The sequence below is a fragment of the Pseudorca crassidens genome, chromosome 20 (genome assembly GCF_039906515.1).
Source record: "Pseudorca crassidens isolate mPseCra1 chromosome 20, mPseCra1.hap1, whole genome shotgun sequence".
NCBI lineage: Eukaryota > Metazoa > Chordata > Mammalia > Artiodactyla > Delphinidae > Pseudorca > Pseudorca crassidens.
Window position 1 is genome coordinate 49871053 of NC_090315.1, and position 27790 is coordinate 49898842.

Here is a 27790-nt window from a genome sequence, read left to right on the forward strand (position 1 = left end):
AACAATATTGAATATTTTTATCACATTATAAACCTTGGTTTTAAATACCAGAAGTTCTTTTACTAGAAAGTTTAAAGTTTTTTTACTAGGAGAAATGGACTTCTCTCCACAAAACGTATGTTTTTGTTTGAGGCTAACTCAAGCATGTTATTTAACCAATTTTTTTTTCTTTTTTCTTTTTTTTTTGCGGTATGCAGGCCTCTCACTGTTGTGGCCTCTCCCGCTGCGGAGCACAGGCTCCGGACACGCAGGCTCAGCGGCCATGGCTCACGGGCCCAGCCACTCCGCGGCATGTGGGATCTTCCCGGACCGGGGCACGAACCCGTGTCCCCTGCATCGGCAGGCGGACTCTCAACCACTGCGCCACCAGGGAAGCCCCTATTTAACCAACTTTTGTATGGAGCACGCTGTAAGGCAGGTTATATGGAAAATAACCTAAAGTCTGGAGCCAAGGGGTAAAAACAGAGCTAAAACTAACAGTCTAACTGTATGTAGGTTGTTTACATTATGTAGGCAGATAGGAACAACTTATAAGAACAACCCTAATAATATGTCTCTAATTAACTTAATCACGTTCTCATAAAGAAAATGTATTCAGATTGTCACTGTTCAGAACAGTGAAGTACTTTATTTAGTAGGAGGAAGATTTACCCTCCACACTTGAATCAGTAGGGTGAGTCTCTACTTTTCCTACTGACCAATTTCTCCCTCAATTCCCCATAAAATTGGCATAGTTAGCAAAACTAGAAGGAACCCAGGGTCTCTGATTTAATAGCTTTGTAAATTCTTATCTCAAACATCGCAAACTTTTCTATAACTACATAATATTTGAGTTGTGAGTTTCATTTTATTTTTAGGGATCTTTATTCACTGGATAGTTATCCATTTTATTTTATAGTAAGTTAGATGAAGTAAAGCAGTAAGAATCTCAGTTGAGAGAAATTTTAATCATAGAGAGTTTTAGGTACTAAAATAGGCAGGAAGCTCTATTAGGGTCTAAGAAGCAACGGAGTATAGGCTACTCTAAGAGCATGTGATTGAGTGATGGTGAACACAATTTGCAGACACTGCTAGATCAAAGCCCAGGAGAACATTTTAAAATGTTAGACACACACTAAAGAAAGTAGTAAAACAATGAAACTCTGGGTAATTAAGAATTCAAAATATTTGCATTTTTATTTACAGATGGTCCTCAACTTTCATAATCTGATTTTCATACATTATATATTTACATACCTAGGAGAATTTTAAATGTTGATTTTAGATATTGTGTTTACCAGCTGGCAAATTTTTAAGCTACTGAGTGGAGGTACTACTTGCCCAGCAATATTTCACCTTTGGCAGTATCACCTCTTAAGGCGTATCATTGTGAAATTATTAGGATATTTTACTGGGCTTAGAGGGAAAAAACGGGAAGAAAAATGCAAGTGCTAAATACTAGCAGAAAGAAGCATTTCAAATTTAATTTACTGCTTTCTGGCCTAAAGCCAGTCTTCCATGAATTCAATTATAAAGGATGAATAATAAAATGAAAGAGTGTGCATAAATGTTTGAACTATATTACTGAAGACTGTACCTAAAGGTTAAGAGTAAGTTAGGATTTTATAGTATTTGTTAACTCGCCAAGCACCTGCTTTATAACATGTAAGTTTAGCTTTAACCTATATGACTTTTATCCTTGTATCCATGGATACACATTCATAAATTTGAGTACTTGAGAACCTCAAGACATTTTTAGTGGATGTGAAGAATCTGCTTTCTTTCTTGGGCCAGGGGGGTGGGGGGGAACACTTGTTTTTCCTCCCAAAGTTAGTTACTTTGGCCCTACTTTGGGACTGGAGTAGTTAGAAGAAAAGGGATATCCCAAGAGAGAGGGGCAGATAAAATACAGTTGACTCTTGAACAACTAGGGGGAGTTAAGGGTGCAGACCCTCCTCACAGTCAATAATCCGAGGATAACTTTAGAGTTGGCCCTGTATCTGTGGCTCCACATCTGCGTATTCAACCAACTTCTGATCATGTAGTACTGTAGTATTTATTTACTGAAAACAAAATCTGCGTATGAGGGGACCTGTGCAGTTCAAATCCGTACGTTCAAAGGTCAACTGTAAAATGAAAATTTAACTTACTTCTATTATCCATTCTGTCACTGACTGTGCATCTTCCTTTCACTTTTTAAATGAGGAGTCAGACCACATTTCCTGATTTCCTGCTTCATGTGATTTTTATCATTAAGAGTCATCTTCTCTATCCCATTTTTTAGCTTTCTGCTGTTTTCGATGTTTAAAAAACAGCTCTCTCCTCCTTAACCCTTTATCTTCTTTAACCCTCCATCCTCTCTTAGTTTTGGACAGTGACACAAGATTATGTGTCAACCTGACTGGGCCAACAGGTGCCCAGATATTTGGTCAAACATTTTTCCCATCCAGGATTTAGTCTGATCTCCTTAGCTTCAGTGTTTCTAATGACCTGACAGTTTTTGAGGAAGCCTGGTCAGGTATTTTGTAGAATGTCCTTCAACTTCAGTTAGTGTGATGTTTTTCTCATAGGATATAGGTTTGGGGGAAGAACTGCCTTTCTCAACACATCATATCAAGGGCATACATGCTGATGATGCCAACTTTGATCACCCGGACAAGGGAGTGTTTGCCAGGTTTCTCCACTATAAAATGACTCCCTTCTAGCTTTCCACATTCTACTCTTTGGAAGCAATTCACTGAGTCCAGCCCATACTCAAGAGGGGAATGGGGAGTTAAGCTCTACCTCTTGGAAGAAGAAGTATCTACATAAATTATTTTTAATCTTTTTCTACCATGGCATCATCATTCCCCCAGTAAGTAATGCCCACATACCCAATGGAACTTTGGGTTTACTTTTGATTCCTTGTTTTCCTGCAAGTCCCCTATCTTAGTCCTTTAACAAGCTCTCCTTAGTCATCTTTTTTCAGTATTAGATTTAGTCAATCTCCTTTCTTTCTATCATTGCTTTAATCCAAATCCTCATTTTCTAGACTACAATCTCTGAGCAGGTCTCTTTTTTTTTTTTTTTGGTGGCCTCCATGCCTTGTTCTGTTCCAATCTGCCTTTCATCTATCATACAGTCATACTGTATGAGACAGAAATTTCCGGAAAGACAGAAAGAGTATCCCTGATTTGTACCTAGAATGTAGAAAGTACATAATAAATAACTGTTGGGGAAGTAGAAGATACAACAAAATTTTTCTTTACCGTAGTTTAGTCTCCATGCTAGGAAAATAAAAACAGCTTGCAGAAAATTAAAGAAACAATAGAAATATTTAAATGTCAATTATTTTAAACAACACATATTGCTGAGGTGTGGATGAAAAGTATTTATAATACAGGAAGAGTGTAAACGTCAGAGGAGAAAATGTTTAAGGTGCTGCAAAACTAACTACAACTAACTAAGAAGCTAAGAAAAGGAAAATGTCCTTGCCCAGGAAAATAATCTAAGGAAATCTTTCAGACTCCTCAATGGTCTCTTCAAATCTGGTGTTTTGAATTTTTTATAGGAGAACATCTTGACTAAAATGACATAACCTATTCCACAGGGATCCAATCTTGTCTCTTGACCTATGAGCTGGAGATAATGTGGTATAGCTTTTCCAACTATTTAACATATGAAATAAAAAATGGTAACAGTGGCAAAAAAGTGTGGGGGGGGGGTTACAAAGGGGGCACATTTTTGTTGAGAAAATAAAGTGTAAGTTACCCAAATGTCATTTACTTTTTTTTGCTTTTATAGAATGCTCACATTTCTGACTAGAAAAGGTTTAAAATTATATTTAAAATAGGGAAATATGATTGCATAGAGGTTGAAAACTTTAAATCAGAAAAACACCAAAACTTTACTATGAAGTTCTCGAAGTTATTGCTGAGGACTAACAGCTGGGATCTACAATTTGGGTCATGGAACATGAGCACTGGCCTCTGGGACTTGCCTTTCTTTAAAAGAGACAGAGAGAGGGCGTCCCTGGTGGCTCAGTGGTTGAGAGTCCGCCTGCCGATGCAGGGGACACGGGTTCGTGCCCTGGTCTGGGAAGATCCCACATGCCGCGGAGCGGCTGGGCCCGTGAGCCATGGCCGCTGAGCCTGCGCGTCTGGAGCTTGTGCTCCACGACGGGCGAGGCCACAGCGGTGAGAGGCCTGCGTACCACAAAAAAAAAAAAAGCAGATTGTAAATAGAAGACCCTAACAATTTGTAAAAGAAAGTTGGAATACTACCTCATTTTAAGACTTACAGTAGAGCAACAGTAATTAAGAGTGTGCTATTGGCAAAAGCACCAGATAAAAGGAATAAATATTAAATCTTGTAGATTGCAGGGACGTCCCTGGTGGTACAGTGGTTAGGTTAAGACTCAGCGCTCCCAAAACAGGGAGCCCGGGTTCGATTCCTGGTCAGAGAACTAGATCCCACATGCATGCCACAACTAAGAGTTTGCATGCCACAACTAAGAAGCTCATGTGCCGCAACTAAGGAGCTGCAAGCTGCAACTAAGGGGCCCACTTTTCGCAACTAAGGAGGCCACCTGCCACAACTAAGGAGCTCACGTGCCACAACTAAGGAGCTCACATGCCACAACTAAGAAGCCCACCTGCCACAACTAAGGAGCCTGAGAGCCGCAACTAAGGAGCCCGCCTGCCGCAACACAACCAAATAAATACAACCAAATAAATAAATAATAAAAGTACAATATAAATAGAAAAAAAACCCTGTAGATTGCAAACCAAAAAAAAAAAAAAGAAGCAAATTTTACTACATGTAAATTATACCTTAATTTTTTAAAAAGGAAAAAATGATGAACTATGGTAAATTTAATTTTTTAAAAAAGTAGAAGAGCTAAGCAGCTGGGTATAACTGTAGAGAAAATTAGTACACTGAAAGGTAAGTCAACAGAAATTATCCAGAATGTAGCATGAAGACAAAAAGTTAATAAATATGAAGACTCTGCCTCAGAAGCCATTAAGGAACAAAGCCACAGCTCTGTACTACCCCATGGCCATGGGCCTCAACAAGGGCCACAAAGTGACCAAGAACATAAGCAAGCTGAGGCACAGCCACTGCCATGGACGCCTCACCAAGCACACCAAGTCCCTAAGGGACATGATCTGAGAAGTATGAGGCTTTGCCTCATAAAGGCAGAGCATCTGGGACATGCTCAAGTTCTCCAAGGACACACAGGCCCTCAAGTTCATCAAGACAAGAGTGGGGACACACAGCCATGCCAAGAGGCAAGAGAACCTGAGTGATGTCCTGGTTGCCAAGAGGAAAGCCGCTGCCAAGGACTGAGCCCCCTCCCCTCTCTGTGCATAATAAAACCTTTATAGTAAAAAATAAACAAACATGAAAAAATAGCAAGAAATCTAACTTAACTGAAGTTCAAGAAGAAGAGAAAGAGTGGGGCAGAGGCAGATAATGGCTGAGAATTTTGCATAAAGAATGAAAGACACCAAATCAAAAGAAACTCAATAAAGCTCAAGTCAAGAAATAAAAGGAAAGTCACACCAAGACAAATCATAGTGGTCAAGAGAACACAGACAGAAAATCTGAAAAGAAGCCATAGGAACTAACTAACTGCTTAACAGTGACAGTGAAAGCCAAAAGACAGTGGAAAGAAAATGTGCTGAAAAAAAAATACTCCAACCTAAAATTCTACACTGTTATTGATTTTTTATTTTTCGGTACGCAGGCCTCTCACTGTTGTGGCCTCTCCCGTTGCGGAGCACAGGCTCCGGACGCGCAGGCTCAGCGGCCATGGCTCACGGGCCTAGCCGCTCCGCAGCATGTGGGATCTTCCCGGACCAGGGCACGAACCCGTGTCCCATGCATTGGCAGGCGGACTCTCAACCACTGCGCCACCAGGGAAGCCCCTGTTATTGATTTTTTAAGGCCACAAATCCCTCCCATTCCTTAATGCACATCCCTTTGAATGTGACATTGTCCCTCTACCCATAAAGAGATGGAATCTAATTTCTCCACCCTTTGGAATGTGGGCTTGGCCATCTGACTTGCTCTGGTCAATGAGACACTTTTCAAGAAGCTTGAAAAGTACTTGTTCATTGGATCTTGCCATTGCTTTTTTTTTTTTAAATAAATTTATTTATTTATTTTTGGCTGCACTGGGTCTTAGTTACTGCACGTGGGCTTTCTCTAGTTGCGGCGAGCAGGGGACGCTCTTTGTTGCGGTGCGTGGGCTTCTCATTGCGGTGGCTTCTCCTGTTGCAGAGCATGGGCTCTAGGCGCACGGGCTTCAGTAGTTTTGGCATTTGGGCTCAGTAGTTGTGGCTTGTGGGCTTAGAGTGCAGGCTCAGTAGTTGTGGCGCACGGGCTTAGTTGCTCCACAGCATGTGGGATCTTCCTGGCCCAGGGCTCGAACCCGTGTCCCCTGCGTTAGCAGGCAGATTCTTAACCACTGTGCCACCAGGGAAGTCCCTATACTGCTTTATGAACCCAGCTACCACATGAAGGCATTTAGCCTAGCCAGCTGAGAGATATGTTGCCCAGTTCCTTTCTCACCTCACCAAACCACCAGACATATAAGTGAGGTCATCTGGACTATCCAGCTCCCAGCTGACGTGACAAGTGACTACAAGCAGACGAATGAGATACCAGGTAGATCAGAGACAAGCCATCCCCTTGAGCCCTGATCAAACTGCTGACCCACAGATTCATGAGGAAATAGTTGTTGTTTTTGAGTCATTAAGTTTGGGATGGTTTGTTAGTCAGAAATAGATAACTGATACCTAGAGCCAGCAAAAAATATCCTTTAAGAGTAAGGTAGAATAAAGACATTTCCAGACAAACAAAACCTGACAGCTGGCCAGCAGGAGACCCTCACTAAAAGATATTCTAAAAAATGTATTGTAGGCAGAAGGAAAGTGGTCCTAGATGGACGCTTAGAGAAGCAAGAAGGTATGAGGAGCAAAGAAAGTACTAACTAACGGGTAAATCTACAAAAATATTGCCTTTGTAACACAATAATAATAGTATCTTAATATTTTTTAAATTCAATGCCAGCAACCAATTCCAGGCATTATAATTTAATTTACCTGAGACCTCTGGGTACTGATATTTTAAAAATCGCCCGAGGTACAACTAGAGTTTAGAATCACTGACTGAAATACACCTGTATATTTAATGTTGGCATCAGTGCCCACCTTCCTCCCGCTTTTATTTGCCTTGCCTTTTTTGAAGTTACTGACTTGTGATTCTGCATTAAAATAAGCTTTAAAAAATGTATTGTCTCCGTAATACAAAGTGGCTTACTTTCAGAGATACTAAAGGCCTAAAAAACAATTATTATATAATTTCTAATTATTTCCCATCAACAGGATACTACTATAAAATCACAGGGTGTTTCAGTTGCAAACACCCAAGAAAATTGCAGGTAAGGCTAAAGCTAAACTGGTTCTGGTTAATGTTCTTCTACAGTATATTCAGCAAAATAGTAACTAACACAAAAGACCAGGCTGCAGGCCATCTGTTAACTAACAGTAACAGATCAGGATATTGTGCTACTCAAAACACTATGCTAACTGTGGATTTTCCTAAATTGCTCTGTTGACCAGATATGGATGATGATGCTTATTATCTAATTCAAATTACAAATCTCAGAATTAAAATAAATCCCCAAACAAATCCTTTAATGATTAAAGATTTCCAAAATAATGAATTTTGGCTGCAATATCCAAGTAAGTAAAAAGGGGTGGAATCAATATAAGGAAAAAGAGGGACTTCCCTGGTGGTCCAGTGGGTAAGACTCTATCCACACTCCCAATGCAGGGGGTCCGAGTTCCATCCCTGGTTAGGGAACTAGATCCTGCATGCATGCTGCAACTAAGAAGCCCGCACGCAGCAACTAAGAAGTCCGCATGTCGCAACGAAAGAAACCCATCCCACGTGCTGCAAGGAAGATCCCATGTGCCGCAACTAAGACCCAGCACGGCCTAAATAAATAAATAAATTTTTAAAAACCTATTAAAAATTTATATAAGGAACAAGAAAACAATGCACGTAACAGTTAATATAAGTGAGCAGAATATATGAACCATGCCTTATTGATTTTAAGATGAACCATTATTTTATACACCACGGGGGGGGGAACTGCCAATTGTAATTATGTCATAAAATTTAAGATACATCCTGATTTCCAAAATGTTAAGGTGGGGCTTCCCTGGTGGCGCAGTGGTTAAGAATTCTCCTGCCAATGCAGGGGACACGGGTTCAAGCCCTGGTCTGGGAAGATCCCACATGCTGCAGAGCAACTAAGCCTGTGCGCCACAACTACTAAGCCTGCATTCTAGAGCCCGCGAGCCACAACTACTGAGCCCATATGCCACAACTACCGAAGCCCACGTGCCTAGAGCCCATGCTCCACAACAAGAGAAGCCACCACAAAGAGAATCCTGCACACCACAAAGAAGACCCAACACAGCCAAAAATAAATAAAATAAAATTAAAAAATTTATTAAAAAAAAAAAACTCTCAGCCAAATCAACCACACCACCCAATTTAACATCAAAATATAGCCTCGGGGCTTCCCTGGTGGCGCAGTGGTTGAGAGTCCACCTGCCGAGGCAGGGGACATGGGTTCGTGCCCCGGTCCAGGAAGATCTCACATGCCGTGGAGTGGCTGGGCCCGTGAGCCATAGCCGCTGAGCCTGTGCATCCGGAGCATGTGCTCCACAACGGGAGAGGCCACGGCAGTGACAGGACCGTGTACCGAAAAGAAAAAAAAGAAGAGTTGCACAAAATAAATAAATACAAATAAAGAGTTGCACATACATTATATATTATAGCCTAAAACAAATTTGTTCTGTAAAGGGACATAGAGTAATTATTTTAGGCTTTGTGGGCTACAAACAATCTCTACAGTCTTGTGGTATCTTCTTTTAACCTTTTAAAAACTGTAAAAACAACTCTTACCTCCAGAGACATACAAAAAGCAGGTTGTGGTCTGGATTTGGCCCATGGACTGTAGTTTGCCAATTTCTAGTCTAAGATACAAATGGGCACAGAGGAGTGCTTGATAAAACAAGGTTGTGAAGAAATTAGAGAACTGATCTATTCTAGATTTCAATTTAATAGCTATTTAGTAATGCTTTAACAAGAACTGCTAAGCCAAAAAACAATGAAGCTTACTGAAGATAAAGTTTATATTTTATTCTTTTCACTTTAAAATATAACTGACAACATTCTGTTTACTCATGATCCTGAATGAGTACCTGAAGAAATATTTTATTTTTATTTCTTGGAAGAAATCATGTAGCAATTCTGATTTAGAAAAATAGACGTCAAGATGTTATTGAGGGCAAATTTCTAATGACTCCTATCATACTTTATACATGGGACCCCACCCTCCAAAAACCTGGGCTTCAAATATAAATACACAAAAAATAACTTTTAAAGGATCATCCTATTCACTTTTGCTAATAGCAAAGCCTACCCAGGCTCTGATAACCATCAAGAAGGAGAAGTAAGTCTCTAGCACTAGCGAAAAGCCAAGCCAAGGCAAGCGTTTTTTTATTTGTGCTGCCTAGTATGTACCTGTTATAGAAGAGAAAATAAATTTACTGCTGAGTTTTATATAAATGGCGTTTTCAGTAGTTATTAAGAGAAACTTAAAAACTGAATGCCAATTCAGGAGGGTCTCAAATTAACCAGACATACACCCTTAGCTGTTCCCATGGAGAGTAAAACTTTTCCAAATTTAAAAACCAGATTCAGGGACTTCGCTGGTGGCGCAGTGGTTAAGAATCCGCCTGCCAGTGCAGGGGTCACGGGTTCGAGCCCTGGTCCGGGAAGATCCCACATGCCGCGGAGCAACTAAGCCCGTGCGCCACAACTACTGAGCCCGAGTGCCACAACTATTGACGACCACACGGCTAGAGCCCGTGCTCTGCAACAAGAGAAGCCACCGCAATGAGAAGCCCGGGAACCGCAACGAAGAATAGCCCGCGTTCAGCAACAAAGACCCCAGGCAGCCAAAAATAAAAATAAATAAATAAATATTAAAAAATAAAATAAAATAAAAACCAGATTCACACAAGTTCTAAGTAAATCTATTTTGATATTGCTTGAATCACAAAGAAAATCATCACCAAAAAGTAGACTCTAGAAATGTTTTCTAACGAAAGAACTCTGCAGAGTTAATATGCATCATGACTGTGGATCCAGAAATGAAAAAGAAACATAGCTAGAAGACTGTAATCTATAACAGAAATATAAAAATGAAAATCATAAAACACAAAGGGGTGATCGATAGTTGCTTGAAGTATTCTGACTTCACATTGAAACATTCTTACAGCAATGACTTAGACTTGCTTCCCATTCTGTTAAAACTAAAAAAATGAGTAAGACACAACTTTGTGGATTTTTGTAGGTTTTTTCATTTGTTTGCTTTTATTTTTTTTAACTAATCAGACCTAAGTAGCAATGAATTTCATCTCTTTTTTAAGAAACTGTTTAGTATATGAGTATGCTGATTACTCATGACTGAAAAATGAGACTGAGACAAGAATGAAATGGACCAAAATTGATCTCATTAGAGTAAGTCAAAGCTTTCTGTAGAACTTGGCCAATTAATGCCACATTCTAAAGCCAGTGACTTGTATGAATCCTGTCTGTGGTGCGGCACAGTCTATTTTATCCCTTAGCTTTGTAGAATTTCTTGCTCTACAAAGTTCAATTTCAGAGTAAATACTGTTATGTGTGTTTTATAAGGACAAAATGTAGATAGTTTGTAAGAAATCAATAGATAATGTCTAATAAAAAAAGAGAACAATGTAAGTATTCTACTTAAAAATTAGATAAATACAAAAATAAAGAACTGGGGCTTCCCTGGTGGCACAGTGGTTGAGAGTCCGCCTGCCGATGCAGGGGACACGGGTTCGTGCCCCTGTCCGGGAGGGTCCCGCATGCCACGGGGCGGCTGGGCCCGTGAGCCATGGCCGCTGAGCCTGCGCGTCTGGAGCCTGTGCTCGGCAACGGGAGAGGCCACAGCAATGAGAGGCTCGCGTACCGCAAAAAAAATAAATAAATAAAAATAAAAAAAATAAAGAACTAAGAGTTGAAAGTAGGGAAAGCTAAAATTGGATATTACACTTTTCCATTATATACCTGGTTGTGCTCTGACTTTAATTTTTATGTATTAAAACTATATATGCACTACTGAATAAAAACGGAGGGGAAAAAACAAAATCCATATGCCTGCCAGGACAAATGGAATCCATGCGAATATGGGAGCATTTTCTTAAGATGTACTCCTAATTCTACTCTGCTGTGCTTCAGTACACAAAGAAAGTTATCTGGTCTAGTGATGCTGGTTTTGTTTTGTTTTAATTCCCCCAAAATACCATTTGCATAGGTTATCTTGAATCAACCAACCAAAACAAGATTTAAGAAAAGACCTTTGAAACAATGTTTTTCCAACATAACATGGTCTAAGAAGGCATTTCAGTAATCTTTAACTAGCTGAAAACAGGTAGATGTGTCCTGAAAGTTCTACATTTATTAAGAGCCAGTTCTTAATAATCCACATAAATGAGTTGGAATCCAGAATCAGAGGGTTCAAGGCTGCCCCAGGAATGCTGAATAGCAATACTGTACCAGGATTTGAGATATTAAATGCATAAACTGTTTTAAAAACTCAAGAGATCGTCATTTAAGGATATTAGCAAAACTTTTCCGGAATAGTTGAATCTCATGCTGCACCACTGTCCAAAACACGTATCTAAATCCTAAAGGCTATCACATTTTAAAGATGTTAAATCAAAAAACTAAATTGAAAATGTTGCTCTAAATGGGGTTAAGAACAAACACCAGTTAGGGTTTTCTGGGCCTATCAGGAAAATGGGATATCCAAGGGCTGGGTAAGAGAAAAGCAACAGTTCATCACAGGAAGTACTTAAGAAGCAAAACCACACTAATAATAAATACCACAAAGTTTTTGTTTTTTAATCAGGCCCCATTTTTTAAAATTATAAGTATTGTTGGGCTTCCCTGGTGGCGCAGTGGTTGAGAGTCCGCCTGCCGATGCAGAGGACACGGGTTTGTGCCCCGGTCCAGGAGGATCCCACATGCCGCGGAGCGGCTGGGCCCGTGAGCCATGGCCACTGAGCCTGTGCGTCCGGAGCCTGTGCTCCACAACGGGAGAGGCCACAGCAGTGAGAGGCCCACGTACCGCAAAAAAAAAAATAAATAAAAAATTATAAGTATTGTTAATATATGTTTAGCTTTTTTTTCCTAACGAGTGACAGGCTTGTACTTCACATTATTTGCAGAGATGTACACGATATAATCTTTTCCCAAAAATTCCAACTAAGAATTACTAATTAAGAAAAATCATTATGAAATATATACAATGTTTTGTGACTTAGAAGTGAGCAGTTAACCAACCTGAGATAAGGAGATGCTTCCCGTTCCACTTTACCATGTTCACTTTTAGAGCAATTCAGTTAGGTGGGATTTTTCTGTCTGGTTACATCACCCAGTAGCAGTACCTGGGGAGTCCTTTATTAAGAGGTTTTTGAAAATATCAACTAATGCTTGTGAACAATAAAATGTAAAAAACTTCAAAAATTTTTTGTTTGCTTTTGAACTGATATGCTGTTGGTGCAATAACAAAAGCCAACAAAACTGCACTTCCAGGAATATTATCTACAACAATATGAAACTACATAAAAGCAAGGCTATTCACTGCAGCATTGCTCATAACCGCAAAATACAGGAAATAAACACTCATGCACAGGACAGTGGCTGAATAAACTAAGGAAGATCTCTATGAATTGATATAAAGTGATTTCCAAGACATAAGGTTAAATGAAAAAAAGCAAAGTACAAAAGAGTATCAAGTATGCTATCTTCTGGGTAAGAAATAAGGGGAAAGAAAAAAATATACATATAGTATCTGCTCATTGTACCTAAAGAAAGAGAAAGTATAAACTAAAAACTGAGACTGGCTACCCTGCAAATGGGAAGAAAAGGGTAGAAGGATGGGAATGGGGTAAAAGGTGTAGCAGGGAGGCAATTCTGGAACCATGTTATTTTTAGTGACTCAAAATTTTATTTACTTTTTAAAAATATTTATTTATTCATTCATTCATTTATTTATTTATGGCTGTGCCGGGTATTAGTTGCAGCATGCAGGATCTCTTAGTTGCAACATGCAACTCTTAGTTGCGGCATGCACGTGGGATCTAGTTCTCTGACCAGCGATCAAACCCGGGCCCCCTGCATTGGGAGCACGGAGTCTTACCCATCGGACCACCAGGGAAGTCCCCAAAATTTTAAAAATAAGAATGAGGGAAGGCAAAAATGCAATTCAAAGAAAAACAAACGACCCTAACTGTATTTCAACTGAATACCATAACCATAGGGGAGAGAGTGGAAGGAAGAGGGAGACTCACTCCAGTGGCTTATAAAGACAGTATTTTGACTTTATATCCTCAGTGCAATGACAAAAAGCGCTATAAACAAATACTGAACCCTAGTTAGTAGGTTTGCTTTCTCACAGTAACATAGTTTAGCATTCTGAAACCATTTTAAGTGTATTATATGATTCAGCAATCAAATAAATAATTTGTGGATAGTAAGAACGAAGTTTTTCACCGTCATGGAAGGGAATTATAAACATGGAAAGGGAGAAAGCTAGAATGAACCTTGTGGTATTGGAGGCATCAATATGAATAAAAATCAGCTTTTAACATGTTTGTCTATATATATACACACAGGTAAGAATAGATGTCTGTGTATATACACATATGTGCACGTGTGTGCATATGTCTGTACTAATGCATGTATGTAGATGCAAGGACACTATACATTTTCTAGCTCTGTCTGCTGAAGCAATGACACATGAGTAGCAATGAGCACACCTAGCACCCAGACCTTGGCTTCTAAAGACCACTCTCCACTAAAAGGAAACAGAGTTCCTTAGAGAAGTGGTTGATTCCAGGTCTGGGACTGGAAAAGTACAAGATGAGCCAGGAAAACTTCTAGTCTCTGGTCCGACATGTAAAGAGCTTGGAAATCATGACTCCCATCCTCACAATGAGAAAAAAGCTGAACAAACTGAAAATCAACAACTCTTCTGAAATCCATCAGACCTGAAGTCACTCGGCAAACTGTTGCCCCAAAATCGGAGACAGGTGAATACAGGGAATCACAGTTTACTGGAAGCTGAAGCCCAGAAGAAGCCCACTACTGGAGCCAGCAACACTTAAACTGTTACAGACAATTGCTCCAGTGTGGACAGAAATAAACTTTAGCATATATAGTCAAATGACTTTCAACAAGGGTACCAAGACCATTCAATGGGGAAAGGACAGTCTTTTCAACAAATGGTGTTGGAAAAATGTAACATCCTCATGCAAAAGACTGAAGTTGGATCCTTATCCTACAGCATGTACAGAATTAACTCAAAATGGATGAGACCTAAATGTAAGAGCTAAAACTGTAAAATTCTTAAAAGAAGGCATAAGGGGAAAACTTCATGACATGGAATTTGGCAATGATTTCTTGGATATGATGGCAAAAGAAATAGATAAACTGGACTACATCAAAATAAAAAACTTCTGTGCATCAAAGGACACAATCAACAGTGAAAAGGCAACCCATGGGATAGGAGAAAATATCTGCAAATGATTTACCTGATAAGAGTTTAATATTGAGAATACATAAAGAACTCCTACAACTCAACAACAACAAGAAGTAACCTGACTAAAAACTAGGCAAAGGACTTGAATAGACTTTCCTCCAAAGAAGGCATACAAATGGCCAATAAGCATATGAAGATGCTCAAATCAGTAATAATCAGGGAAATGTAAATCAAAACCACAATGAGATATCACTTCACATCCATTAGAATATTATTTAAAAAATTAAAAAATAGGGAATTCCCTGGCAGTCCAGTGGTTAGGACTCAGTGCTTTCACTGCCATGGCCCAGGTTCAATCCGTGGTTGGGGAACTAAGATCCTGCAAGCCGTGGGGCATGGCCAAAAATAAATTAATTTAATTAAATTTTTAAAAACTTAAAAATAACAAGTGTTGGAGAGGATGTGAAGAAACTGGAACTTTGTGCACTGCTGGTGGGAATGTAAAATGGTGCAACCACTGCAGAAAACAGTATGGTCATACATTCAAAAAATTAAAAACAATTATGATATTATCCAGCAATTCTATTGATACTTCTAAGTATATGTATATCCAAAAGAATTGAAAGCAGGGTCTCAGATATTTGTATACCCATGTTCATAGCAGCATTATTCACAACAGCTGAAAGGTGCAAGCAACCCAAGTTGCTTGATGGCTGAATGGATAAATAAAATGTAGTCTACACATACAACAGAATATTATTCAGCTTTAAAAAGGAAGGAGGGGCTTCCCTGGTGGCGCAGTGGTTGAGAATCTGCCTGCCAATGCAGGGGACACGGGTTCGAGCCCTGGTCCAGGAGGATCCCACATGCTGTGGAGCGGCTGGGCCCGTAAGCCACAACTACTGAGCCTGCGCATCTGGTACCTGTGCTCCGCAACAAGAGAGGCCGTGATAGTGAGTGGCCCCCGCTTGCCGCAACTAGAGAAAGCCCTCGCACAGAAACGAAGACCCAACACCGCCAAAAATAAATATAAAAAAAAATAAAACTTTAAAAAAAAAAAAAAGGAAAGAGGTTCTGACACATGCTACAACATGGATGAAACTTGAAGACACTAAGTGAAATAAGCCAGACATAAAAGGACAAATATTGTACAATTCCACTATTATATGAGGTACTAGAGTAGTCAGATTCAGAGACAGAAAACAGAATGGTGGTTACCAGGGGCTAGGGAGAGGGAGGATGGGTAGTTATTGTTTAATGGCTATGGTTTCAGTTGGGATGATGAAAAGTTCTGGAGATGGATGGTGGTGATGGTTTCACAACAATGTGAATATACTTAATTCATTTTGAACTGTAGACCTAAAAAATGTTTAATAATGGTAAATTCTATGTTACGTATATTTTACCACAATAAAAAAAATGGATGACACAGTTTTGGGTTCTTTTTGAACTTGTATGTTGCTGGTACGATAATAAAACAAGCAGTTGGGTAGATGCCAAGTGTGAAAACAAATTATACATGGGACTTCCCTGGTGGTCCAGTGGGTAAGACTCTGTGCTTCCAATGCAGGGGGCCCGAGTTTGCTCTCTGGTCGGGGAACTAGCTCCCACATGCATGCCACAACTAAGAGTCTGCATGCCACAACTAAAAGATCCCACAACTAAGACCCGGCAGAGCCAAAATAAATAAATATTTTTTTTAAAAAAAGAAAACAAACTATACAAAAGCCAGACACTCCTTGTTTGCATTAGTGGCAGAGAAACTTAAAATAATTTAAGTTTCTAATTACTCATAGCCAATAAAAAGTTACTTTCTTTTTTCATTCAGGATTTATTGAGCATATAAGATGCACTCGGCTAGGAAATGGGAATACAACAGTTGTGTTGCTGTGAGTATGCACATACACCCAGAGCCTAAGAGGCCAGGTGCTACTAGTCAGACACAAAATCAGGTGACACACTGATAAAGTTTAGGCATTTTACAATGTATTGAAAAACTTCTAGCTGGAGAGAGAAGGTTCACTCTTGCAGTCCTGACATTTTGCATTCCTAAAGCTGTAATTCTTCTTTACAGAAGCTACTATGGTGCTTTTCCCAACTGTTCTGCATCTATTCCAGAATGGCATTTAAACCATTGTTTTGTCTACTTTCCTATAGGCAACCAGGTTTACTAAATATTATTTGTGGGGCACAAAGCCCCAAGTGTTTGGCTCCACCCCCAAACTACCTTGCAATACTAAACAACATGGTGACAATTTAGTAAATGACTACACAATTACTTTGAACAATAGGGATAAACATCTCTATTTACTTTCACTGAAATTTAATTTAGGAATGAAACAGTTCTGAGGAAGGAAAAAAAGAAGAAAAGCAGAATAATCTTTACTCTGTGGGTTGTAAGTTAAACCTAAGATAGCAACTCTCTTGAGAACTGGTAAGGTCTGTGAAATTCAAAAGGGCTATAGTCTTTAAGTTCTCCCAAAAAATTACAAATCATGTTTTCTGACACCAAACTGATTTGAATCTCCTCCTCCTTTCTTTCTTTATGAGCATTTATATTTACCTTCTTACTCACCAGCATCTCCTATCTTTTACCTTCTACTTGTTCCTTTCTCTCTGCCTTTAAACTAAAATGAATTTCCTTAATCTTGAAATATCTTTATTTAACTGAGATGGCCTCCCTTCCAGATATTCTCACCTCTTGTCACTATCACACTTCTGAAATAGACTAATATAGTTTCAAATAGTCCAAATCTGGGTTCTGCAGAACCTGTTCTATCTCTGTTTTACAAAAACCCATGCCCTTTTCTCAGTCATTAATCTTAACTGTGCTATTTACCCTAGTGATTACTACTACCTCCTTTCAAATGTCCCTTTCCTTGGTTCCCACAACTAAAATTTTCCTCCTTGGCCTCCACAGTTAAAAACTCTTCTAAATCTTCTTTTAACTCTCAACCATTCCTTCTGTTCCCTGTAATTCCCTCAACAAGCTTCTTTCCAACCTTCAATTGTGAGCATTCCCCAGGGCTCAGTCCTTGGAATCATACTCTTCTATTTATACATTCTTTAAGAGGGCTCAACCATTTTCATACCTCCAACTACAGCCTTTTAAGCTGAATGACTAAAATTTAGATTCAGTTCAAGATCTAGTTCCAAATTTACACCCTCTTACTGGAAACTGCTTGACATGCCTGGCTGTCACTTCAAATTCAACACAAGCTAAGAATTATATATTTTTGGAGGGAGCCTAACAGTTAAATTTTAACCTCTCTTCACTTGGTTAAATTCTACTGTTCCTTCAGCTCAGCCAACGTCTTCTCAGGAAAATATTTCCTGACTCTCTGATTAGCCAAATGTCCACACAGATCTCTTTCAAAGCATTTATTGTAGCTATAATTTTCCATTTACTTTGTGATTCTTTAATGGCTATCTCCTCCACTAGATGGAAAGCCCCATGAGAACAAGGATCATGCCTTTTAGGAGTAGGAGATGAGTGGTATGATAATCTCCATACTCCCAATACCTACCATTAAGTTTCAGACATGTAGTAAATAACAGTTATCCAAAATGTGGCAAATGAATGAACAAAAGCACTCAATTTTTCCTAAGTAATGAGTCTCCCTTCAATCCCATTGCCATCTCCATTGCTACTAGTCCACTGTGGTCCACAGTTCAATTACAAAAGCAGCTTATTCAGTGAGTTCCTTCAGATCTTCCTTACTTCAATCCACACTGCTACAAAAATAATTTCCCCCCCCAAAAATAATAATAATTTCCCTAACTAATTTGCCATGCCATTCTCCTACCCAATAATATTCAGTGACTTCCCATTTCCCTCAAAAACGAATCTAAGCTAATGCAGACATTTCACTAAAGAGCTCAATTTGCCAAGAACAACTAATGTCAGCTGCTCAGGGCAGTTCTCCCATTGGCCATGGCATTGAAAAAGAAAAACAATGACTAATTCTTCTCTTTGACTCTCCTTTATTTTAAGTTCCTTGCAGACTTCCACCAGCATTATTACCTTGAAAATGTTACTATTAATTGCATCACAAAGGCCTAACATTAAGTAACCAAGTTTTGCTGGCAAAACATTTACAAACTATCTCTTAGGGTGTTTCTTACAAGTATGATTAATATTATTATTTACAACACTGTTATCAAGTAGAGTTTCAGACAGCTGCATTTTATAAATTTGTCCTTAAATTCCAATGCTCACAGATTCAAAATTCTAAATAAAATTATGGCAAATTAATTTAGCTATCTAAAATAACAGACGAACTCTGGTTCAACATTAGGAAAAAAATCTGGTAAAAAAATATAGCCCATTAAGAAACTTCAAGTTTCTTTTTCAAGGGACAGTTTCTGTACAAAATAAAATTTACAAAATATATACCTAAAAAATAAGAAAACAATTCAACTATAATGTGTTATCATGCTATGATACTAAAATCTTTATGAAATAATAGTATGTAATACAATCAAGTGGCTTAGTTTTTCTTATTTAAGTCCAATCATTTAAACTGGGTTTTCTAAAGGTAAGTATAAGACAGATTATTCACATCATTTATAGTAAGAGCCACACAGAACAAAATATTAACAAGCTTTCAAAAGATTCTTTATTTTCAAAACACATATAACACTTCTAAGTGATTTAATCCCATGTCTGCAGAGTTTTATGCATGCTTCAATACAAAGAACTTCCTGAACTGAAAAACTGCATTATTAAAGTTAGAGTACCTCTGAATTAGAAAAAGCATAGACAGAACAAGATGGTGGACGACAGAGACAAGGAAGGCACAGAGAGATCAGAACAATTATCAGGTCACTAGGATGCTGCCCTAGTGAAGGAGAGCTACATGATCTCATTGCAGAGGTAGAGGAAGAAGAATCCACTGGATACAGTGAATTTGAAAAATTTCTTCCTGATGACTGAAGTACTACTGGAAAGAAGATACAGACCAATTCCGGAAGATCTCCTTCTTCAAGCTTTTGAGGTATTAGATCCAGCTAAACATGGGTTTCTTTCTAAGAAAGAACTGATTAACTATATGACTGAAGAAGGTCAGCCTTTTTCTCAGGAGGAAATGGAAGAAATGTCTGCTGCAATTGATCCAGAATCAAATTCAATTCATTACAAGGACTATGTAACAATGACGGTGATAGATGAAAATTAAACACTCTAAAGACTTCATTTCTTTCTTTCTTTCTTTTTAATATTTATCTATTTATTTTTGGCTGCACCGGGTCTTAGTTGCAGCATGCGGGATCTAGTTTCCCAACCAGGGGTCGAACCCAAGCCCCCTGCACTGGGAGCGCAGAGTCTTACCCACTGGACCACCAGGGAAGTCTCTCTAAAGACTTCATTTCTAACTGAAAGGATAATTTTGAGAATTGCTTGTCCTTATACATATTCCTGTAAGCACAGCTTTAGTCACATCCAAGTTTTGGTATGTAATATTTTTACTATCATTCAGTTCAAATTATTTTCTAACTCCAATTGTCATTTGTTTTTTGGGGGGTTACTTAGAAGTAGTGTATTTCATAACTTCTAGTTACTTTTTTGTTACTAATTTGTAGCTTAACTACAAGTCAAGAAACACACTTTGTATAATTTTAAAATTTTGAAATTTGTTAAAATTTGCCTTATAGCACAATATGGTCAGTTTAAAAAATGTTCCAAGTGTGCTTGAAAATAATTTATAATTTAAAGTTTTGGAGTATAATGACTATATATCTGCTTGTTGAATCAAATTTGCTGCTCATGTTATTTAAATTTTTTATATCCTTACTAATTTTTTTGGGTGGGTGTCTCCTGGTTCTGAAAGCAGTATCCTCTATCAGTGAATGACAGCAGTATGTTAAATCTCCTATTGTGATAGTGAATTTCTCTATTTTTTCCTTGTAGCTCTGTTGCTCTATATAAGTTGAAGTTAAGTACATACAAATTTAAAACTTCCTGGTAAATTGGACTTGTTGATATGAAGTGCCCTTGTTTATTTCTAGTAACGCTTTTGCTTTCAAGTCTACTATATCTGTTATTATATAATTTCCTTTTGGTTTATATTTGCACAGTATATCTTTTCCAATTCTTTTACTTTCAACCTTTTTGTACCATTATGTTTTATTTTTTTAATAAATTTTTTAAAATTAAAGAAAAACAATCTTTTAACCTTGTATTTATACAGGAATATATTAACAGAAGTGTTCCAAAATTGTATGAAATTCCTGAAATTCTAAGATGCCCTGATACAATGTTATCAGTCCTACTTTAACAATTTATGTCACAGAAATAAGCAGATCTGTTTGCTAATCCCATTATAATGATCTCTCATTAGGTCTTTAATAATAAACATTTTCAGGAGGGAGGGACAAACTGGGAGATTGGGATTCACATATACACATTACTATACAGAAAACATAACTAATAAGAACCTGCGGTATAGCACAGGCAACTCTACTCAATACTCTGTAATGGCCCATATGGGAAAAGAATCTTAAAAAAAAAAAAAAGGTGGATATATGTATATATGTAACTGATTCACTTTGCTGTACACCTGAAATGAACCCATTCTGTAAATCAAGTATACTCCAATAAAAATTTTAAAAAAAGTATTGCTTGTCCTTAATTTCACACTTTATCTTATAATTCCTACATATGCTAATTAATGCCTTGTGACAACAATTTCAAGATACTTTGTTTTTTAAAGGTGATCATAACAGTTTAAAACAAATTTATTTAGTATGTCTAGCCTTATGGAGTGACAAATTGCTAATTATTTTTAAACTATTCTTAAAATATTAAAAAAAAAAAAAGAAAAGAAAAAGCATGGGGCTTCCTTGGTGGCACAGTGGTTAAGAGTCTGCCTGCCAATACAGGGGACATGGGTTCGAGTCCTGGTCTGGGAGGATCCCACATGCCACGGAGCAACTGGGCCCGTGCGCCACAACTACTGAGCCTGCGCTCTAGGGTCTGCAAGCCACAACTATAGAAGCCCGTGCACCACAACAAGAGAAGCCACCACAATGAGAAGCCCATGCACTGCAACAAAGAGTGGCTCCCGCTCACCGCAACTAGAGAAAGCCCGCGCGCAACAGACCCAACACAGCCAAAAAAAAAAACTTAAATGCCCTCTTGGCAAAAAGCAATCATTACAAATACCAACAACATTTTAACATATAGCCATTCATATTAAATTGACTCTTAGAAAGCTCCAGCTGACAGCCATCTTCTGAATCCAGGAAATACAGTCGCTGCACAGCAAGAATAAACCTATGTCCAGACTTTAGCATGCCAATGGAAGTGATTTATCATCACAAAAGACTGAGCTCTAAATCATCCAATGGAGAACAAAAGTAATGGAATTTTTTAAAAAGCACACTAAACATACACATCAAAAGGTTGACAACATCCTATACAGGTTATTATTATAACTAAATTATTAAACAACTATTTTGGATGACGGAGGATACTAGCTCAGAGGAACAAATACTCTGCGCTTTTGCTACACTCTACTTGCTACATTCTAATTAATCTAAAAAATGAATCTATTATTATCTCAATATAATCTATAAATCACCATTGCATGGCATCGTTAAACTCAGCAAAAGTTCCAACATGTATCAGTTTGAAATGCCATGCCATGTTGCAGGGTCAGCCATTCAGAAGACGGCTCAATTTCCCAACTTGGTATATCTTGAATCATCTGGAATTCCTTTTAGGTTACATAAACTTATAATAATGGAAAGGCCAGATCTAGAAAAAGATGACCGTGAAAATAAACATCTCCAGAAACTGAGGAAAAAAGCAAAGTCTAAGGATTTTGGCTCATCATAGCAGAATGAGCAGACCTGCTTCAGAAAAAGACACTGGTTTTCCCAACCACCTTGAGGAGGAGAAAAAAAAGACTAACACAAAATAAATGCAGTTGTTTTTGACTAAGATACAATTTCTCTTTTCTTTCTTTTTTTTTTAAAGTTCTGGCAGTAGGAGAGTGTTTTGTTTTTATTAAGCACAAGAAAAGCTATGAACTAAAACTGACTTGGAATACAATTTTTTCATATAGCTTACAGTAAATGTTTAAAACCTATTTATGTGGTAAAGCAAGTAGAGCAAAATGTTAATGGTAAAATTTTAGTGGTCGGGTATATGGGTGATCAATGTATGATTTTTTAAAACTGTTCTGTACCTTTGAAATTTTCCATAATAAAATGAGGGCTAAAACTAAATCTACCTCTTAGAGTAACAGTGGTGATTAAATAAGATTATGTATACAAGCACGTAGCAGTTGCCCAATAAATGTCAATCTACTTCCTCATCTCTTTTGAACAAAGTCACTTATCCAAAGAATGAGCTGCCACAGAACTCAAGAACTTCAGGTTCTAGCAATATATATGTTCAGAACTTGAAAAGTCTTCAACAATAAACATGAAGTTCTTTCAAAGGCATAGATGAACTCAGGAGAAAGAGGAATCCCCTAGGTGCCAGGAAAAGGAGGGAGGGAGGATTAAAAACCATGGCACCAGAAGCAGAGGAAGGAAGAAGGGGGACTGTTCCATTAACCTAGGGCTTGGGGCTTAATGCCACGCATAGGACACAAGGTCTTGACACTTAGCAAGTATAAAACTGGCACTGAGATCACTACACAAGGCTGAAACTGCTTCCATACTTTAAATCAAAGAGATCATAACACTAAAAACTGATCACATGGAAGTATTTCCACACATTTAGAGCAAAGAAAAATCTGATTCCTTATAAACAACTGTCATCTTCCTAGAGAAAATGTGAAGGAACATAACTGCTTGATACGACAAATAAAAGGCTGGCACATGAACTTGATCTGACTTGCCCAGATAACTGTCATACAACTTGCTAGTTGTCTTGCTAGCATTTTGTGCTCCCCTTTTCACAGTGGGGAGCTGTCACTAGGAGCGCATTACCCAGTCCCGTGTATCTAGGTGCTGCATGTGAAGAGTTCTCGCCTGTGCAATGTGAACAAAAGAGTTGATCACCTCGAGGCCAAGGCTTTTAAGAACTTGTGCTTGGGGACTTCCCTGCTGGTGCAGTGGTTAAGAATCCGCCTGCCAATGCAGGGAACACGGGTTCGAGCCCTGGTCCAGGAAGATCCCACATGCCGCGAAGCAGCTAAGCCCATGAGCCACAACTCCTGAAGCCCACGTGCCTAGAGCCCGTGCTCCACTACAAGAGAAGCCACCGCAATGAGAAATGAAAAGCCCGAGCACCGCAGTGAAGAGTAGCCCTCGCTCGCCACAACTAGAGAAAGCTCACGTGCACCATCGAAGACCCAACACAGCCAAAAAAAAAAAAAAAAAGTACTTGTGGTTGAATTTTATGGTATGTGAATTATATGGAAGGAAGGGTAATAAGGACCTAAAAAAAAAAAAAGAAAAAGCAGCAGGCAGGGTTTCTAATTCTCTTGTCTGCCTGAAAGTGGAAGACTCTAAAGCCCTAGGAAATAGGACCACAAGCTGGGAGGAACCAGGGTCTCCCGATCACTAGATGGCTGGCAGTCTTCCACAACTTCTCTTGCGCTAAGCCACTGGTAGTTTTGGGTTTGGTATGGCAGTTAGTTTTGCCCTAAATAATACATTAAGGAAATCTTTTATCTTCTAAGTTCGTGAAAGGCTTGGCTCAACCCAGTTACAAACAAGCCGACCTTGGCACAAAATGAAATTATACCTGTGGAACTCTCATACTAAGATAGTTTAGTCAACATGAGCAATGGGGAAAAAAAGCTCTTTATCTTAATTAAAAAAAAAAAGTTAAACGGGTAACACATACATACACCTCAAATATTTTTTTAAAAAATCAAAAATATAGGGAATTCCCTGGTGGTCAGTGGTTAGGACTCGGCACTTCCACTGCCGTGGGCCTGGGTTCAATCCCTGGTTGGGGAACTACGATCCCACAAGCAGCCCGGTGCAGCCAAAAAGAAAAAAAATCAAAAATATTAAGAACAGAGTGGAAAGTTTCCCACCCATTTTTATCCTCCATTAGCCTTAATTTCTTCTGTACCCTTCTGGAGCATTCTAATGCAAATACAAGCAAATATTAGTAAATATTATTCTTATTTTTCCCCTTTGATTGTAAAAAAGGTAGTATACTATACAAAGTGGTAACTTTACTTTCTTAATTTAGTCATAGATCTTGGAGCTCTTTCCTGACATAAAGAGTTTCTTTTCCACAGTAATACAACAGTTCATTGCATTGATGCACAATAAATTTATTTAATCACTTCCTTATTGAAGGGTGTTAGGTTGCTTCCAATTGTTTGCTATTACCAAAAAAAAAAAAAACTTCAATTAAATACCTCCTACACACTGATCATACTGTTATGTATAAATTTTCAGAAGTAGGATTGTTACCTCAAAAGATAGATATATACATTTGCAATTTTAATAAATAATGCTTAATCTCCTTTTCTAACAAATTCTTCTATTCATTTCCATTTGATAGGTCAGAAGTTAAACTTCAAGGGATAGTGATTTCTACTTCTGCTCACAAAGGATTAATTACCACAGAAACTGCCCCCGTAGTAATTAACAACTAGACAAAATATATGAAATAATTTTCAGTCACTGGACAACAGGCAGCATAAGCCTATGATCCCTGAGAGAAGTGAAACAATGTGAGCCTGACGATCACCCCATCTTACTGCCAGGAGGTGGTTTCTAGGCTGCAGCACAGGGAGGAGGAACCCAAACAGACTCTAGTGTACTTGCTGAGTAGAGGAGAGAAATCAAAGTTCAGGGGATCCAAGGCGGCCAGAATTTGCAAGACAGAGAGAGTAATGGAAAGGAGAGCTGTACAAAGAACACAGGAGCTCTTCAGAGGAATCGCCCTGAGTCAAGTCCTATCCTATGCGTATGCAGTGGGAAACGAAACACTGAAAAGCAAATACGCCAAATAATTCTTGAAGCTCACAAGGCAGGGAGTAGTTCATACCCACCAACCAGAAAGGAGAGACCTCACATAACTTGGGACATTGGGTAGAGTCCCAGAAGAGTCACATCTCAGCAGCAGAATTAAAGTAGACATAGACTAAAGGCTGCTCTGGACTTGCCCTAACAAAGTTTAAAAGCAAGCCTCAAAAGGATCAAACTGATCTCCATGTAACCTGTGTGCCAGACAAAATCTAACACTCTTGAAGGGAATTCGACCAAATTCAGCAAAGACGTAAAATGCACAATGACCAACACCCAATAAAAAAAATCACCACACGTGCAAAGAAGTAGGAATGTGACCACCAGAAGAAAAATTAATCAGTGGAAAAAGACCAAGAAATGACAGATGATGGAATTAGCAGATGAGGACCTTTTTAAAACAGCTATTACAAATGCATTCAAGGCTGTAAAGGAAAATATGAACATAACGAAGAGAGAAATGGAATATATATGTAAGACCCAAATCAAACTTCTACAGATGAAAAATAGAGTATCTAAAACAAAAGATATACTGGACAGATGGCACTAACAGCAGACTGGAAACCACAGAAGAAAAGACCTATGAACCTAAAAATACAGCAATAGTAATAATCCAAAATGAAACAGAGGGGGAAAAAAAAACCCAACCCCACTGTTGGTGGGGAGAGGAGGGTGAAGAAAAGAGCCTCATGATTGTGAGACGATAGCAAGCAATTTAACCTGTGTAAGATTAGCGCCCAGGAGAGGAGAACAGAAAAATTATTTTAAGAAATAGGGGCACACAGTATGTGTTCAAATATTTGTTGGCAGATTTAAATAAAAATGGGCTATAAAAATACATTTAAAAATATGAAAATATATCATTTATGTAAATGTGAAAATTATCAGAGAAGCAATGTGGTAACACGGAAAAACAGAGGCTCTAAATTTAAAAAGGCTTGAGTTGGCGTCTAAGCTCTGTTTCTTAATACTTACAAGACTTGGCCAAATCACAATCCATCTGATTCTTGTGGTTTTTCTGTCTGTAAAATACGGCTGATGTCTGTCCTATCTACCACATACCATTATCAAGAACTGCAAATGAGATTTAAGGGGTTCCATAAACTAAATGTTAGCTAGCAACTTAACTCAGAGTAACTAAATATTTAGGGAGAAGGTTGTTAGGTCAATACTCAAGTTTTAAAAAGCAAGTATATTTGGTGAGTTCTTCCCTGACATTTATACCTGGTTCCACATTTCCCCTATTGTAAGAGAGGTAAGAAAAGTTTTTCAGAATACATTATTTTTTAAGAAACAAAACTCTCATGTCACCTTTTTTTAATGCCAAATAATCATCTTGCTTATTAATTAACCCCTACAGTGAGTGCTCAGTAAATATTTCACAAATGAATGAGTAAAAATATAAAACAATCTACAATGGTTCTCTTCTTTTGGTCCTAGGGGCAGATAAGCCAAATGAGAAGCTGGGGAAAAAATTTCAGGAAGACTCCCAAGGTGAAAGCCCTACACTACAATGACTAAATTTCTCCTGTCTCTAGAGTTCAAGATGATACAAAAGGAAACAATGATATTGCTACAGAAGCATATACTGCTTACTCAAAATCTGAGCAAGATGAACAACAGACTGAACCATGTGAAACTGCTCTTTATAAATCAAATATGATCAAATATTAGTAATTCTTATGGTTCCGTCTGCTAGTAAAAACAAGCCAGAAAACAATGCTTAAAGGAGAACTGGTAGGGGGTAGGGGCAGTGGACTGTGCAAAGGGAAAGGTAATGAGCAACAGTCTGGGGCAGAAACTTCTCAAATCACTGAATATAAAATCTTTGCCAACAAAATATTTACATAAAAACTCAACAGCTATAACTGGCACTCTCTGGAAGCCAATACCATTAAACGACTTGGGGGAAAGGTAGTGCCAGTAAGATATCATGTAGGGAGCTAGTGGGAAGCAGAGCTGGAGAATGGAGAAGCAGCCTGAGACCATGGGCTAAAGAATGTGAATTTGTTTCCAAAAGAGGAAGGGAACCATAGCAATCTCATCTGACTTCCGCTTTCACTGCTCTAATTTCTCCTGTTTCAGATGATACTTTCAAGTTGAAAATCAATATACAATCGTATAAATTCTTGAAACTTCTTATAATGATTTAAAAGAAAACCAACAACTCTACACACTAAAAGCTTTTATCTATACACACGTCAGTCAGGTACTAACCTAGCAAATCAGAGT

The 27790-nt window shown here is 38.4% G+C and overlaps 2 protein-coding genes across 2 annotated transcripts in view; one reads left to right on the forward strand and one right to left on the reverse strand.

Moving 5' to 3' along the window:
- The window catches only part of GLG1 (golgi glycoprotein 1), a 143523-nt gene that overhangs the window by 105708 nt on the left and 10025 nt on the right, over positions 1-27790 (reverse strand). The gene's annotated exons all lie outside the window — the stretch shown is intronic.
- Positions 4957-5307, forward strand: LOC137215419 (large ribosomal subunit protein eL36-like). The gene is given in 1 exon segment (XM_067720657.1): positions 4957-5307. A coding segment is annotated over 1 exon segment (351 nt).